Source organism: Ylistrum balloti, unplaced genomic scaffold (genome assembly GCF_031769215.1).
Source record: "Ylistrum balloti isolate Yb309-2 unplaced genomic scaffold, AGI_CSIRO_Ybal_v1 Utg370578, whole genome shotgun sequence".
Classification (NCBI taxonomy): domain Eukaryota; kingdom Metazoa; phylum Mollusca; class Bivalvia; order Pectinida; family Pectinidae; genus Ylistrum; species Ylistrum balloti.
The window spans coordinates 27,290-45,020 of NW_026782360.1; the positions used below are offsets into that span (position 1 = coordinate 27,290).

General features: G+C 35.5%; 2 protein-coding genes across 2 annotated transcripts; both read right to left on the bottom strand.

Annotated features, from left to right (window-relative positions):
* Positions 1-2,520: 2,520 nt before the first annotated feature.
* On the bottom strand, positions 2,521-5,478 carry LOC132556547 (uncharacterized). Its single transcript, XM_060220958.1, has 2 exons — positions 3,470-5,478; positions 2,521-3,439 (listed from the first exon to the last, which is right to left on the bottom strand). Exons 1-2 carry the CDS (start codon positions 4,561-4,563, stop codon positions 3,142-3,144), a joined length of 1,392 nt encoding a protein of 463 aa, XP_060076941.1. The 5' UTR covers positions 4,564-5,478; the 3' UTR covers positions 2,521-3,141.
* Positions 5,479-5,601: 123 nt separating this feature from the next.
* Positions 5,602-13,262, bottom strand: LOC132556549 (CREB3 regulatory factor-like). The gene is made up of 7 exons (XM_060220960.1): positions 13,222-13,262; positions 12,800-12,980; positions 11,511-12,570; positions 11,081-11,170; positions 10,083-10,491; positions 9,002-9,192; positions 5,602-5,714 (listed from the first exon to the last, which is right to left on the bottom strand). Exons 1-7 carry the CDS (start codon positions 13,260-13,262, stop codon positions 5,623-5,625), a joined length of 2,064 nt encoding a protein of 687 aa, XP_060076943.1. The 3' UTR covers positions 5,602-5,622.
* Between the last annotated feature and the right edge of the window lie 4,469 nt (positions 13,263-17,731).

Here is a 17,731-nt window from a genome sequence, read left to right on the forward strand (position 1 = left end):
TCATACAGAAATATGAATAACATGTTGTTTATTTTGAGGTTGGGTAATTTTTAACCTGATTTTGTGTGATGATTACAGGGAAATGAATCTTTCTAAATACAACTTTGTACTGTAATCTTTGATTAGATTGGTTTTTGGGAAGATCTTTTAGAAATATGAGAAATATAGTCATTTTTGTTTATGTAATTTGCCAATATCCTCAGTTGCATTAAATCACATCAATAAATTGTCATCATTTTCACTAAGAGTTTCGTCAGTTTAAAGAAAGGGAATATACAACCAGACTGGTTTTTTTAATGAGATTCAATTTAAAGAAATCAATGATTCATGTATATTATGCTGAAGAATAAGTAAACAGTTGAATCATCAAAGCTCTGACTTTTAGATTCTGAACTGAATATTTAATATGGAAACACCAATATGCTTAATATTGTAGAAAGGTCTGTAGAAAATGTAGAAATAACAAATAAGAAGCATGTTAGAAACAAATCATTTTATTTGAAAATACATGATGTTTTACTGAAGAGGTAATCTGTGAAATTCAATCTGATGAATATAAATAGAAATTAATTTTAATTCAAGATAAAAATTCACAAACTTCAATAACCAGGAAAATTGGCCTCTTAACAGTATAATACTTCATCATAAAGGCCAGAACCTTTACATTCCTGACAAAGAAAAGTCATAACTAGCAACAACTATTTCCAAGTACTGACATATTCTTAATATCAAAACAATCACTATAACAATGGCTTCCATTGTACATATCACATCAATGCAGTATATAAATATTTGGTAAGTTAGCTGACATGATTACTAACAGATGAAAGACACCACGAATCTCAAAATACATATCTGTCAATCCTACTGCCTCTCTATCAGTCAGGATCTGTCCCACAACAAAAATATATATCTCTTATCTTTACCATTCACCTAGACATTGTGTAGGGAGTGCCCAGCTTTAAAACTTAACAATATTTAACAATAACAAGATTTGATTTAATTCATATAATCAAATAGAATATCTTAGCCAAGGTCAATTTTTGGTCTAATTCTGACACAAGCACACAGACTGAAAGTGTCTACATCTGATCAGACAACATAAAGAGGGGAATGTCTTCCTCTGATCTGCCAACATACAGACAGGAAGTACATTCCTCTGATCAAACAACATACTGACAGGAAGTACATTCCTCTGATCTGACAACATATAGGCAGGAAGTACTTTCCTCTGATCTGACAACATACAGACAGGAAGTACATTCCTCTGTTCTGCCAACATACAGACAAGAAACACTTTCCTCTGATCTGACAACTTACAGACAGAAAGTACATTCCTCTGTTCTGCCAACATACAGAGAGGAAGTACATTCCTCTGATCTGACAACATACAGACAGGAAGTATATTCCTCTGATCAGACAACATACAGACAGGAAGTACATTCCTCTGTTCAGACAACATACAGACAGGAAGTACATGCCTCTGTTCTGCCAACATACAGACAGGAAGTACTTTCCTCTGATCAGACAACATACAGACAGGAAGTACATTCCTCTGATCAGACAACATACAGACAGGAAGTACTTTCCTCTGATCAGACAACATACTGACAGGAAGTACATTCCTCTGATCTACCAACATACAGAGAGGAAGTACATTCCTCTGATCTGACAACATACAGACGGGAAGTACATTCCTCTGTTCTGCCAACATACAGACAGGAAGTACATTTCTCTGATCTGATCTGCCAACATAATGACAGGAAGTACATTCCTCTGATCTGCCAACATACTGACAGGAAGTACATTCCTCTGATCTGACAACATAGAGACAGGAAGTGTCTACCTCTGATTTGACAACATAGAGCTAGGGCATATCTACCTTCAATCTGACAGCACACAGCTCGGAAGTGTTGTCCTGATGTCTGACAACACATATATATATATCAACAGAAAAGACAACATACAGATGTTAAATGCAAAACTCAGATCTGAAAACAAATTAATAGAAAGTACTTGTAACAATGGTTCTGATCTGAAATGAAAAAAAAAAGAAACTGGTTTATTTACATTTGAAAAACAATTAAGGTAATTATTAAAAATGGACGAGGTTTCCCAATTATTTGATCTGCATGCATAGACTGATACTGGAATGATTAGGTAGGTACTGCCTACCTGGTATAGAAATAATCACTGCTCCACTACAAAATCCAACAACTGTAGGTTTTTCAGAAGATTTCAACCAAAATATTTAGTTATTGCTATTGAATTTATGGATATTGCATCTTATACTGTAAGTTACAAAGACTACCAATCCTGTCTTAACTCTTCCATATACCCTTATCAGAAATACTCTGACATAGTCTATCTACCTAATTCATTAACCACTTAGACATGAGCTCCAACAAAAATTGTAACTTTTTTTACACTAAGAGCTCATAAAGAACTCTATAAATGTAAAATTATCAAAATTGAGACATTATAATCATTTTCACATTTCATTAAGATATCTCTTTATAGATTAAAAAAAATCACTTTTAAGGTATATCAAAATATGTCTTTAGATGTCAATTACATTACACATAATTATGTCTTTTCATTTCAAAAAAATTGGTTATTGTTGAAGAGTTAGACTTTATAAAATACTATAACATATGAAAATATTTAAATTTCTATCAATGATCAAAATTTACAAAATATTTCAGGCAATTATCACATCAGAAGAAACATACAGTTCTTTAATGTTTCCTTTCACTAAATTTCCTCATGTAATGCTAAATGTCTCTTATATCAACAAAATTTGGTCAACATAACGGTTACCACATCTTCAGAGATGGTGCAAGTTACATTCCAGTGTGGCTAATATGTGGATCTAAATAATAAATTCTTAAAATTTGATTTTGCAGCTTTGTCTTCAAAGCCAGAAAATATGGTATATTTACTTCATATAATCAGCTCACTCTGAAGTGGTATCAGGTAATGCCAGCAGAATAACATTGAAAATGTGCCTTAATTAAAAATTGTTTGGCTGACAATGAGAGAGTGTTATAAAATAAATGTCTTCAAACAGATATATCTATGAATACTTATAGCAAGTTATACAGTACAATGTAAATGAAGTAAAAAAAGTGTTATATATACTTAGATCAACCTGAACAGGTTTATCAAAATCATCCCACACTGGTTCACTTCTATCAACCTAAACAGGTTTATCACAATCATCCCACACTGGTTCACTTCTATCAACCTAAACAGGTTTGTCACAATCATCCCACACTGGTTCACTTCTATCAACCTAAACAGGTTTATCACAATCATCCCACACTGGTCCACTTCTATCAACCTAAACAGGTTTGTCACAATCATCCCACACTGGTTCACTTCTATCCACCTAAACAGGTTTGTCACAATCATCCCACACTGGTTCACTTCTATCAACCTAAACCCACACTGGTTCACTTCTATCAACCTAAACAGGTTTATCACAATCATCCCACACTGGTTCACTTCTATCAACCTAAACAGGTTTATCACAACCATCCCACACTGGTTCACTTCTATCAACCTAAACAGGTTTGTCACAATCATCCCACACTGGTTCACTTCTATCAACCTAAACAGGTTTATCACAACCATCCCACACTGGTTCACTTCTATCAACCTAAACAGGTTTGTCACAATCATCCCACACTGGTTCACTTCTATCAACCTAAACAGGTTTATCACAACCATCCCACACTGGTTCACTTCTATCAACCTAAACAGGTTTATCACAACCATCCCACACTGGTTCACTTCTATCAACCTAAACAGGTTTGTCACAATCATCCCACACTGGTTCACTTCTATCAACCTAAACAGGTTTGTCACAACCATCCCACACTGGTTCACTTCTATCAACCTAAACAGGTTTGTCACAATCATCCCACACTGGTTCACTTCTATCAACCTAAACAGGTTTGTCACAATCATCCCACACTGGTTCACTTCTATCAACCTAAACAGGTTTGTCACAACCATCCCACACTGGTTCACTTCTATCAACCTAAACAGGTTTATCACAACCATCCCACACTGGTTCACTTCTATCAACCTAAATAGGTTTGTCACAATCATCCCACACTGGTTCACTTCTATCAACCTAAACAGGTTTGTCACAATCATCCCACACTGGTTCACTTCTATCAACCTAAACAGGTTTGTCACAATCATCCCACACTGGTTCACTTCTATCAACCTAAACAGGTTTATCACAACCATCCCACACTGGTTCACTTCTATCAACCTAAACAGGTTTGTCACAATCATCCCACACTGGTTCACTTCTATCAACCTAAACAGGTTTGTCACAATCATCCCACACTGGTTCACTTCTATCAACCTAAACAGGTTTGTCACAATCATCCCACACTGGTTCACTTCTATCAACCTAAACAGGTTTATCACAACCATCCCACACTGGTTCACTTCTATCAACCTAAACCCACACTGGTTCACTTCTATCACCCTAAAATGGTGTATTTTTATAATGTTAACTTGTTTTCCATCGTCGATCATAATCATCCATCACTGCTTTAATCATGCTAAACTGATCACCCTAACCTGGTTTATCTCAAAATCCTAAATAAGTTTATCATAATCATCCCAAACTTGTTTATTGTAATAATCCTTAACTGATTTATCATAATCACCCTCAGCTTGATATGATAATCATCCTAAACTTGCTTATCTCAAGGACCTTAAACTAGTTTACTATAATCGTCCTACACTTGTTTAACATAATTGTGCTAATCTGGTTAATTGTTATTAACCTGAACTGGTTTACCTAGTTAATTTCGCAATGTTGGGGTCAAATCTTGGTAAATCACATTACACATTTGACATTAATATCTTACATATGTATAAATGCTCAACGTTTTCAGTATCATCGTAAGTGATAAACAACTTGATGATTGAGTTAGATCAATGTCAGATGAGACATGTGTACATACCTGTACACTATAAAAGTTATATGAAGGCTGTACAATGATCACAGTAGCTTTCAGGACCTGCTACACTGCAGTAGGGAGTAACATTTTCAAACAGGGGAATTAATCACTATTCATCCCAAATGACAACAGTGTACTGTGTCATGTAACTGTTCCATTTCTTACTTTACACAAACTCGCGGGAAAGCTACACAAACATTTACACTACAACTACAAAAATCAATGTTTATTGTTTTTACAGCATGTGATCAATACATATGTCTCCTTTCTTCACAATAATATACATGTGTAGAATACAGGGATACTGATATTTCTTATGGCTAAATTGTGTTGAAGACAAATCCGAAATGTCCCATATGACAATGTTGGGACAGCTATGTTGGTGAAGTCCAATTGTAGAAGTCACATGATCACAAGACTGAGGTCACATGACAACTTTGACAAGGTCACATGATCACTGCAGATTCATAGTCAAATGATTGAAATTCACTTTATTGAAATGATCGCAGTATTGCATCTCATGATCAAATTATTTATGAACACTTGAATGGATGTGGGGCTTTAGAATCTTCCCAGCCCCGGCTCGAATCCTCTGGTGCTGTCCTTGACCTTTTCACATGACACTGAATTCTATTCATGTTCCAAGGCCACCTGTGGGATCACCATCTCTAACCTTCTTAATTACTTTGTTAACAAAATCTGTTGTGTGTCCAGCAACCATTACAGCTAAAAAAAACAAATTTAATTTTATCAGTTAAAAGGAAATGTAAGTAAATTGTATCTTAATAATTCTATTGTTTATCAGAATAATCAACTACTACATACAAATGTACAAGTCTGTAACTTTTTTCATGATTTTATTCCATTCTTTGAAAGATTCTGCATGACACTGAATTAACACTCAGATTGGTGTAAGTAGAGATAGCTCACACACTGACATAACACTTAGATTGGTGTTAGTAGAGATAACTTACACACACACTGAATTAACACTCAGATTGGTGTTAGTAGAGATAGCTCACACACTGAATTAACACTTAGCTTGGTGTTAGTAGAGATAACTTACACACACACTGAATTAACACTTAGATTGGTGTTAGTAGAGATAGCTACACACACACTGAATTAACACTTAGATTGGTGTTAGTAGAGATAACTTACACACTGAATTAACACTCAGATTGGTGTAAGTAGAGATAGCTCACACACTGACTTAACACTTAGCTTGGTGTTAGTAGAGATAACTTACACACACACTGAATTGACACTTAGATTGGTGTTAGTAGAGATAACTTACACACTGAATTAACACTCAGATTGGTGTAAGTAGAGATAGCTCACACACTGAATTAACACTCAGATTGGTGTAAGTAGAGATAACTTACACACACACTGAATTAACACTTAGATTGGTGTTAGTAGAGATAACTTACACACACACTGAATTAACACTTAGCTTGGTGTTAGTAGAGATAGCTCACACACTGACTTAACACTTAGATTGGTGTTAGTAGAGATAACTTACACACACACTGAATTGACACTTAGATTGGTGTTAGTAGAGATAACTTACACACTGAATTAACACTCAGATTGGTGTAAGTAGAGATAGCTCACACACTGAATTAACACTTAGCTTGGTGTTAGTAGAGATAACTTACACACACACTGAATTAACACTTAGATTGGTGTTAGTAGAGATAACTTACACACACACTGAATTAACACTTAGCTTGGTGTTAGTAGAGATAACTTACACACACACTGAATTGACACTTAGCTTGGTGTTAGTAGAGATAGCTCACACACTGACTTAACACTTAGATTGGTGTTAGTAGAGATAACTTACACACACACTGAATTGACACTTAGCTTGGTGTTAGTAGAGATAGCTCACACACTGACTTAACACTTAGATTGGTGTTAGTAGAGATAACTTACACACTGAATTAACACTTAGATTGGTGTTAGTAGAGATAACTTACACACACACTGAATTAACACTTAGATTGGTGTTAGTAGAGATAACTTACACACTGAATTAACACTTAGATTGGTGTTAGTAGAGATAACTTACACACACACTGAATTAACACTCAGATTGGTGTAAGTAGAGATAGCTCACACACTGAATTAACACTTAGCTTGGTGTTAGTAGAGATAACTTACACACACACTGAATTAACACTTAGATTGGTGTTAGTAGAGATAACTTACACACACACTGAATTAACACTTAGATTGGTGTTAGTAGAGATAACTTACACACACACTGAATTAACACTTAGATTGGTGTTAGTAGAGATAACTTACACACTGACTTAACACTTAGATTGGTGTTAGTAGAGATAGCTCACACACTGACTTAACACTTAGATTGGTGTTAGTAGAGATAACTTACACACTAAATTAACACTTAGCTTGGTGTTAGTAGAGATAGCTCACACACTGACTTAACACTTAGATTGGTGTTAGTAGAGATAACTTACACACACACTGAATTAACACTTAGCTTGGTGTTAGTAGAGATAACTTACACACACACTGAATTAACACTTAGATTGGTGTTAGTAGAGATAACTTACACACTGACTTAACACTTAGCTTGGTGTTAGTAGAGATAGCTCACACACTGACTTAACACTTAGATTGGTGTTAGTAGAGATAACTTACACACTGACTTAACACTTAGATTGGTGTTAGTAGAGATAACTTACACACTGACTTAACACTTAGATTGGTGTTAGTAGAGATAACTTACACACTGACTTAACACTTAGATTGGTGTTAGTAGAGATAACTTACACACTGAATTAACACTTAGATTGGTGTTAGTAGAGATAACTTACACACTGACTTAACACTTAGATTGGTGTTAGTAGAGATAACTTACACACTGACTTAACACTTAGCTTGGTGTTAGTAGAGATAACTTACACACACACTGAATTAACACTTAGATTGGTGTTAGTAGAGATAACTTACACACACACTGAATTAACACTTAGATTGGTGTTAGTAGAGATAACTTACACACACACTGAATTAACACTTAGATTGGTGTTAGTAGAGATAACTTACACACACACTGAATTAACACTTAGATTGGTGTTAGTAGAGATAACTTACACACACACTGAATTAACACTTAGATTGGTGTTAGTAGAGATAACTTACACACACACTGAATTAACACTTAGATTGGTGTTAGTAGAGATAACTTACACACACACTGAATTAACACTTAGATTGGTGTTAGTAGAGATAACTTACACACACACTGAATTAACACTCAGATTAGTGTTAGTAGAGATAACTTACACACACACTGACTTAACACTTAGATTGGTGTTAGTAGAGATAACTTACACACTGACTTAACACTTAGATTGGTGTTAGTAGAGATAGCTCACACACTGAATTAACACTTAGCTTGGTGTTAGTAGAGATAACTTACACACACACTGAATTAACACTTAGCTTGGTGTTAGTAGAGATAACTTACACACACACTGAATTAACACTTAGCTTGGTGTTAGTAGAGATAACTTACACACACACTGACTTAACACTTAGATTGGTGTTAGTAGAGATAACTTACACACACACTGAATTAACACTCAGATTGGTGTAAGTAGAGATAGCTCACACACTGAATTAACACTTAGCTTGGTGTTAGTAGAGATAACTTACACACACACTAAATTAACACTTAGCTTGGTGTTAGTAGAGATAACTTACACACACACTGAATTAACACTTAGATTGGTGTTAGTAGAGATAGCTCACACACTGAATTAACACTTAGATTGGTGTTAGTAGAGATAACTTACACACACACTGACTTAACACTTAGCTTGGTGTTAGTAGAGATAGCTCACACACTGACTTAACACTTAGATTGGTGTTAGTAGAGATAACTTACACACTGACTTAACACTTAGATTGGTGTTAGTAGAGATAACTTACACACTGAATTAATACTCAGATTAGTGTTAGTAGAGATAACTTACTGAGGTGTTTTTGGATGAGACTTTCTAGATGTGATGACAGGTTCCCTTCCTTTCCTTTCTTGTCCAGGACATCACGTACATGTGATTTGATCTCCTCCATCACTGTCATCAGCTGTTTGTGTTCTAACTCCAATCCATACAACTTCACTTTATATGCTTCATGTTGAGCTTTCTTCTTCAGACGACATGCTCTGTTACACAAGAGTGACATCATGGTTTAGGTACTTACTTCGACCAATAAAGTCCATACAATGTTAACAATACAACAGATAACTAAATGATCTATTACAAGGAAAACATATACTTAATGCTTAAGGTTACATTTAAACAACAATTCTTCCTCTCTGAAACACTGTAAACATACTTTATTTTGGTGCAAAGCTTTAAAACATTCTCACTCTTTGAAAATTTAGTCCAGTGGTAAATTTGCACATCTAGAATGATTACTATTTAAACAGCATTAAGCAGCTGCAATAAGTGGTTTTGTATTTTAGCACAAAGTTTACAGTGTGAAAAGCCCTAAAATAAGGTCACCACTAAAATTTGCACTTTTATAGCAATCAGTAACACTGTCAGAAAATTTCTGATCTGTCATTATTTGACAGACCAGTCTGTATTACCAAGTATTGTATTTAATCTGCTGAAAAGCAATAGATATTGGGGTGGGCTTATTAACGAGTATATATATATATATATTTAATCTGCTGAACAGCAATAGATATATTGGGGTGGGCTTATTAACAAGTACTGTAATTAATCTGCTGGATAGCAATAGATATTGGGGTGGGCTTATTAACAAGTACTTTAATTAATCTGCTGGATAGCAATAGATATTGGGGTGGGCTTATTAACATCTACTGTATTTTAGCTGCTGGACAGCAATAGGTATTGGGATGGACTTATTAACAAGTACTGTAATTAATCTGCTGAATAGCAATAGATATTGGGGTGGGCTTATTAACAACTACTGTATTTTAGCTGCTGGACAGCAATAGATATTGGGGTGGGCTTATTACCAGACATGGGCTTATTGCTGAATAATAAATCTGATCTTTGTAAGTCATTCAGGTTCTGTTCTTACCGTGATGCCAGTTTATTTTTCTCCTTCTTTGACTTGTTCCGTGTTGAAACAGGCATATCACAGAGAGGAGCAAATGCATTGATCTGTTTGTTGATTTTTTCCAACTGTAGTCCGATCGATCCTAGTTTTTTGGGGTTTGGTTCCACATTGTTCCCGTCACCTTTGCGAGCTTTTCCTCCATGTCTTATTGATTTACAAAGTCCAAGCTTTCTGCCTTTTTCAATATCAAACACAGGATCCTCAAAGTCCAGTAACACATGTGGATTTTTAGGCTCAAGGTCAAAGTTCATGCGTGTACCTTTTGGCCCTTTAGACTGGATATTGTACTGCCAGAAATATTGGTCTTTCTTACTTGAAGAGTCCTTTTTCTTCTTAGCTGACCAAGATGAATCCTGGTTGTTATCAGAATCTGAAAGAGTTTAACAGCATAAAATTGATCATATAAAGTATTATACATACTGTATATAGGTTACAGATACCCTGCCCATGATTTAGTCAAAAGACATACAACACATGATAAATCCCAAGCACTAAGGGGACAATGTTTACTTACCATGAAAAACAAGAACTATATACTGTAATCTACAGTATTCTGGAATTACAATCACAAAATGCATTGTCAGATAACTACAGGTGGACTGTAAGAACATTTATCTATAAAGTATATACAAACTGATTTTATCACAGCTGCCAGCCTCACCTGTCTATATACCAAACGTATAATTGATTACAAGTATAGGTGAGACTGGGTGCTTGTGGTACCAGCCTCACCTTTCTATATACCAAACGTATAACTGATTACAGGTATAGGTGAGACTGTGTGCTTGTGGTACCAGCCTTACCTGTCTATATACCAAACGTATAACTGATTACAGGTATAGGTGAGACTGGGTGCTTGTGGTACCAGCCTCACCTGTCTATATACCAAACGTATAATTGATTACAGGTATAGGTGAGACTGGGTGGTAATCTGTCAACAAAAACACAGCGGTTATTACCTGAATCTGAATCATTCCACTCCTCATCATCACTGCTGCTTCCTTCATCACTTTCTCCTTCATCTACAGATGCCAATGATCCAACCGAGTCTGGAAACAACAGTATGATACAGAAATGGAGATTTATAACAACAACCAACTGTCTCGGAGTCTGAAAACAACACTATCACACAGAAATAGATTTATAACAACAAGCAACGGTCTCCTAGTTAGTTTAAACAAACAACCAAACTTGTAATTAAAAGCTCACTTAAAAAAAAAATAAGAAAAACGAAAATAAAGTAAATTAGTATTCAGAGAAAAATAATAAAAGTTAATTGCTGTTTCTCTAATAAACATGAAAATACATGACAGCACAAAGAAAAGGATCAGTCTTTATCCATACATATAACACTTTCTATACACGACAACTTATTACAGCTCAACTCACCAATACTCTCCCTCTTTATTTTTGACCGTGTAGGAAGGTTGGCCTCATCGTCATGTATGAACTGTCGTATCTCCTCCCATTTTTGGTCTACATCACTTGGGTCATAGGTTGAAACTGACAGAGGGCTCCGCCGCTTACCAAGCGTAGATGTGGAAGGAGTGGCTGTTGTGATCCGAGGAGGAGACTTGTTTTCAATCAATGCTTTTAGCACTTGATTATTACATTTGTCCCCACCAACACTCCCAATGTTACAAATATTTGACAGGGGAGGCAGCTCACTTTTGATATCTCTTGAACTGGATACAGTTTCAGAAATCTGCCGTATTGGCACACTGGGCTTATTAGTCATGCTAGAAGTGGAGAGGGTTCGTCTGTTTATGTATGTATCTGTTGTGGATGGTGATGACAATCCTCCTATTGGCCATGTAACTGTTGATGAAGTTGATATTCCTGTTAGTGACCAAGCAGACGACAATGGACGTGAAGCTGTGGATTGTGATTCTATCTTTTCTGACTTTCCCTTTAACATAACCCAGGGTTTCAAAGAATCTTGTGTAAAGGGTTTTTGCATTGCTGATGTTGAACTTTGACCTTGAGCCTCAGCTGAGGTACAATTGGATGTGAGATTCACAATGTCATCCAACAATGGAGGAAAGTTTAATTCTGCCAATGTTGGATCCTCGAACACATCATCACATTTACTAAGCTGTGCTTGAAGACTTTTCTTTTGTCCCTCGTCCACCATACTTTGTGAGGTAGCAGGTTCCACCAACAAGTTATCACAAACAAGAGGAATATCTTGTGATGTTTCATATGTGTCCTCCAAATCAAAATCATCCGAGAAAAACATATTGTTAGGATTGGTGCAATTGGGCACATTGAGAGAGCTCTGCATATCGGCTTTCTCTTGTTCATACATGTATAAGGAATTAGGACTGGATGCAAAAATAGAGGCATCAAATGAGCCAAGCTCTCCTCCCATGAGAGAGTGCTCACCAAGGGTCTGACTAGAGGGTAGGTTGTCACCATAAAAACTGGAATCCATTTTCCTTTGCTCTGGCTAGAATTTATAAAAACAATTGTTACATATCTTTCCCACATGTTCTTCAAATATTTTCATATTAATATGGTGTCATTTTGAAAATTTTATCATTAAAGGTTTTTTAAAGACAAAAGGAAATTGATGTCTTAATTTTACTTTTCATTTTTTTTCATGTACTTGAAATTAAGATGAAACTATAAACATGATCTGTGTTCAACTTTGGTTCTATGTTCATACACACACTTACCCTGCCTCTGGCCTGCATAGGCCCAACAGTCATCTGTCGCGTGGGTAAGGGCAATTGAGGTTTCGTCGACAGGATGCCCTGCTGTCTGGCCCAGCTGATTGGCGGGCGCTGCAAAGGGGCAAGATTTCCAACCGACTGATATATCTTTGATGGAGGCAGAGATGCTCCCTGCTGTGGAGTGCTGTAAAATAAACATATAGAAAATGATGACATTCTGTAGAAATACATACAATCATTATCATATAATAACCATGTTGTTTGCCAAACAAGTAATAATTCAGCATAGATTCAGAGATTGTGTGATAAATGTCACAAGTTACAGGAGATCATGTAAATAAGTCTTGAGTCAAGAGTGACATGAAAATAAGGTTTTTTGCAATATTTGCAACAAACAATTGATCATGCAATGTGACAGAAACTACCTTTGTTTCTCTTTCATATGAAACTTGTCAAAATTGATCATTTCAGTGCACCGAAATCAAGGTTCAACACCTATTGTAAGGAAAAGTTCATAGACTTGTTTCATAAATTTCGTATGAAATGGAAACTCTTGTCTGTACACTGGATTGTCACCTGCTATTAGTCCGAAATAAGACAAGGTCAACAAACATGCAAGGAAATATATTCAGTCTTTTTAAGTCTTAAATAAAGCAAGTTTACAATCCCAAAAATAACTTTATATATTCTATATTGTTAGTATGAAATTAAGACCAGTCCGGAGACATGGAACTGATCATAAGTATAAAATAAGACAAGGATTAAGAATAAACAAGTGACTGTATTTTGTACAGGTTGTGTGTTATTGAATTAGACAAGGTTACAGAACAAACAACTTAGTATTTGTAATCTATCATAACACCAGGCAGGTGAACATTTACCGTACATCAATACCTGAAGTAAATATCTTTACCTGTCTTAAATTAGCAATTCTATTACATCATCTACGTACGTCAACATGTGACATAGAGCCTGTCAAATCAAGTGATGATGAATAATGTTAACATAGAGACTTGGAGTTATTAGTTTTATCAGAATATACAAAACATGATGAAAATGTAGATGTAGCAATAAAGTTATTTGTTTGGAATGCAATCTCTGTCATCAGTGACGCCATTATAATTACAAGTCTGTGTTCCTAATTGGTTAATAAGACTGTATTACCTGACTTCAGGAGAAGATATTATCACAAAATGTGTCAATTATCAGGTTTAGATTACCGTGAAAAAAATTAATGTGAGGTTCTAAAGTATTTGTGACTTAGGAAAGACGCCAGAAACAGAATTTCTAAAACTAATAAATAAAGGTGTTGGGGTTATTTTAAATCCTTTAATCATGAGTTTATTTTACAATGAATCTTTAGTGTTCCATTTACACCTGCATGAGTGGCAATGATTCACTTTGATTCCTTTAGCTAAGACATGAAAACTACTTATCTCATCAATTTATACAAGAGAATTCTTCACCTTTTTAAAATCTATCAGTGTTACATAATGAAGAAAATATTCATTTTAGCATGTCCTAATTCTACTGTCTGTTTATATGAGGTTTGCTTAATCCCAACACCTGAATCTTAAGAGACCCAATTGTCCTATATTGTCCATGCCCAGCTGATGAAAATCATATCAAAACATTCTATGTTTTAAATGATTTCATAATATGTTTGTGACCTTAGTAAAATACTAGCAACAATATACCACGCAGATAGAGAGACTGTACCCCTGGTAAATACTAGCAACAATATACCACTAGGCTAGAGAGAGGTACTCCTGGTAAATACTAGCCATAATATACCACTTGGCTAGAGAGAATGTACTCCTGGTAAATACTAGCCACAATATACCACTCAGCTAGAGAGTTTGTACCCCTGGTAAATACTAGCCACAATGTACCACTCAGATAGAGAGAATGTAACCCTGGTAAATACTAGCTACAATATACCACTCGGCTAGAGAGCATGTACTCCTGGTAAATACTAGCCACAATATACCACTCAGATAGAGAGAATGTAACCCTGGTAAATACTAGCTACAATATACCACTCAGCTAGAGAGATGTAACCCTGGTAAATACTAGCTACAATATACCACTCAGATAGCGAGAATGTAACCCTGGTAAATACTAGCTACAATATACCACTCAGATAGCGAGAATGTAACCCTGGTAAATACTAGCTACAATATACCACTCGGCTAGAGAGAATGTAACCCTGGTAAATACTAGCCACAATATACCACTCGGCTAGAGAGAATGTAACCCTGGTAAATACTAGCCACAATATACCTCTCAGCTAGAGAGATGTAACCCTGGTAAATACTAGCCACAATATACCTCTCAGCTAGAGAGATGTAACCCTGGTAAATACTAGCAACAATATACCACTTGGCTAGAGAGAATGTACCCCTGGTAAATACTGGCAACAATATACTACTCGGCTAGGGAAAACTTCTCTTTAGGTCTGTAACCCTGGTAAATACTAGCCACAATATACCACACAGCTAGAGAGTTTGTACCCCTGGTAAATACTAGCCACAATATACCACACAGCTAGAGAGTTTGTACCCCTGGTAAATACTAGCAACAATATACTACGCTAGGAAGAACTTCTCTTTAGGTCTGTACCCCTGGTAAATACTAGCCACAATATACCTCTCGGCTAGAGAGATGTAACCCTGGTAAATACTAGCAACAATATACCACACAGCTAGAGAGTATGTACCCCTGGTAAATACTAGCCACAATATACCACTCGGCTAGGGAGAACTTCTCTTATGCTGGTGCTGCAAGGTAGTGATTATTAATTTATGATTAAGTTATTTTCCATACTACCTTTTACAGCAGAGTGAAATCATGCTCTGTGGTTCAAAAGAAGAAGTTGTTTGAAGAGTCTTAAAAGGATAGTTGATAATGACTCTGAACCCAGAGGCTGTCATCAAATCAATACCGTTACATCATAGTAGGGAAGGCTATTACCAGTTAAATTCTGTTCATGTATCTACCTAAATTCTCTTTGGTTTTTTCTTTAATGATTAAATGTAGTGCATTCCTGCACTATATTATACACCATCATGTTTGTAACAGATTTGGTCTGTGGATGTGAAATATTCCCCAGATAAAATCATAAACAAAGACTTTTTGGGGCCTATTGAGGTTTGTTCATTAAAAATTTTCATCAGAACTCGATCTTAGCAGACAAGAGCACATCCAAATGCCAACAGGCCATGTAACTGTATTTACCAGGATTAGGTCTTCTTGTTACAAAGTTTACTAACAGTTTGAAGATAACACATTTATGAATTTGTATGACTAAATTGTTATACACATCTGACTGAGAGAAATCTACCAATTTGTTGATCTAACCACACCCATCTAAGATCAAAAAGAAGGAAAGTTACATGTTGATGTACATAAAGCTGACGTAGGCTCTCTATAGGAATATCACAAGATCAACATAAACACAGCCCATGGCAAATCCTCACACAAATTACTCTGAAACCCTTTTAGTACAGAGTAAGCACTGCATTGCTTATATAGTGTGAGGTCAGCTTTCTATGTCAGTGCACAATATTTTATTTCCGAAAGTAACCTGCAACCATTGAGCTTGTTATTTCATTTTCTTATCAACTCAACGACATGGCAGTTTGCATGGCTCTATGCACATGGGATGACTGGATATTAGACATAAGAAGTTACAATGTATATACACACACAAAATTACACCAAATCAAACTAAAATCAATATTGTAGTTGCTATTCATAAATTTGATCAAAGCTAAAGTGACATCTATCCTTCCACTATAAACAGTTACCTTCTATCTTAAACACTGGCATGGGGACTTTGTGATCTTTTCTTACATTCAGTATCCCAAGTACAGATGCTGGCTTAGTTTTTACCTACACTAACTATCCCAAGTACAGATGCTGGCTTAGTCTTTACCTACACTAACTATTACCGACTATCCCAAGAACTGTTTCAATGTGTTTTCCTCTACACTGAGAAAACTATATTCTTACTATCCTAACAACTGATGATGGTTTATAGTCTTTTCCTTCGGATGCTGTTTGTCTTTTCCTACACTTAGTCATCTCCAACCTGACTGAGTTTTCCTATTCTCTCAACATCCCAACAATCCAATGTACTGCTGCTGGCTTAATTTAATCTCTTTTCTACACTGGAACCAAAGTACCCCATTAGTACTGATATTGCCTGAATCTTTTGTCTCCAAAAAAAAATTAAGCTAACAAAACTTTGAAAAACATCTTATTTTCAACCTTGTTTCAACTTACTGGTGATTTGTCATAAAATACCATTTAATTACAATCATTGATCAGTTGTATAAAAAATTATCACTCACTTAAAATCTACTTCTCTCTGTATATATGTTATATTGTTACAATTTGTAGCAGTATACAAACATGTACATTATCTTTAATATAAACACAACAAGTTAATTTACAAATGCAATAGTATTGAGAAACCTCAAAGATAACCTAAGAAGATCGATTTTATTTTCAGCCATTACTGAGAGTCTTGAAGCATATTGTTTACTAAAATGGTTTGGTGCTCTGATATTGCTACAATAATTATTATGGTTTTGACTTTAGATTTGATTACTGTAACAAATCCCAGATTCACAACCTTAGATAGGAATATTGAGTTAATTAATTTAATCTTCATGTAAATATGTGATCACAATGACCACAAAAACAAAATTGACACTGACCTTACAAAGTACGGCACGTGTACATGTTTACTCATTTCAGAAGTCGGTGAAATCCAAGGGAGACAACTCTTATATCTCAGTTAGGCCAATGCCAAATAATTACAAGTGTATATTGCATCAGGTGTGAAGGGAATCTACTCCCCAACCAAAATCATTTTTTTTTCATTTCACACAAGATTATGTGTGAGGACATTTAAATCAAATATTTCAA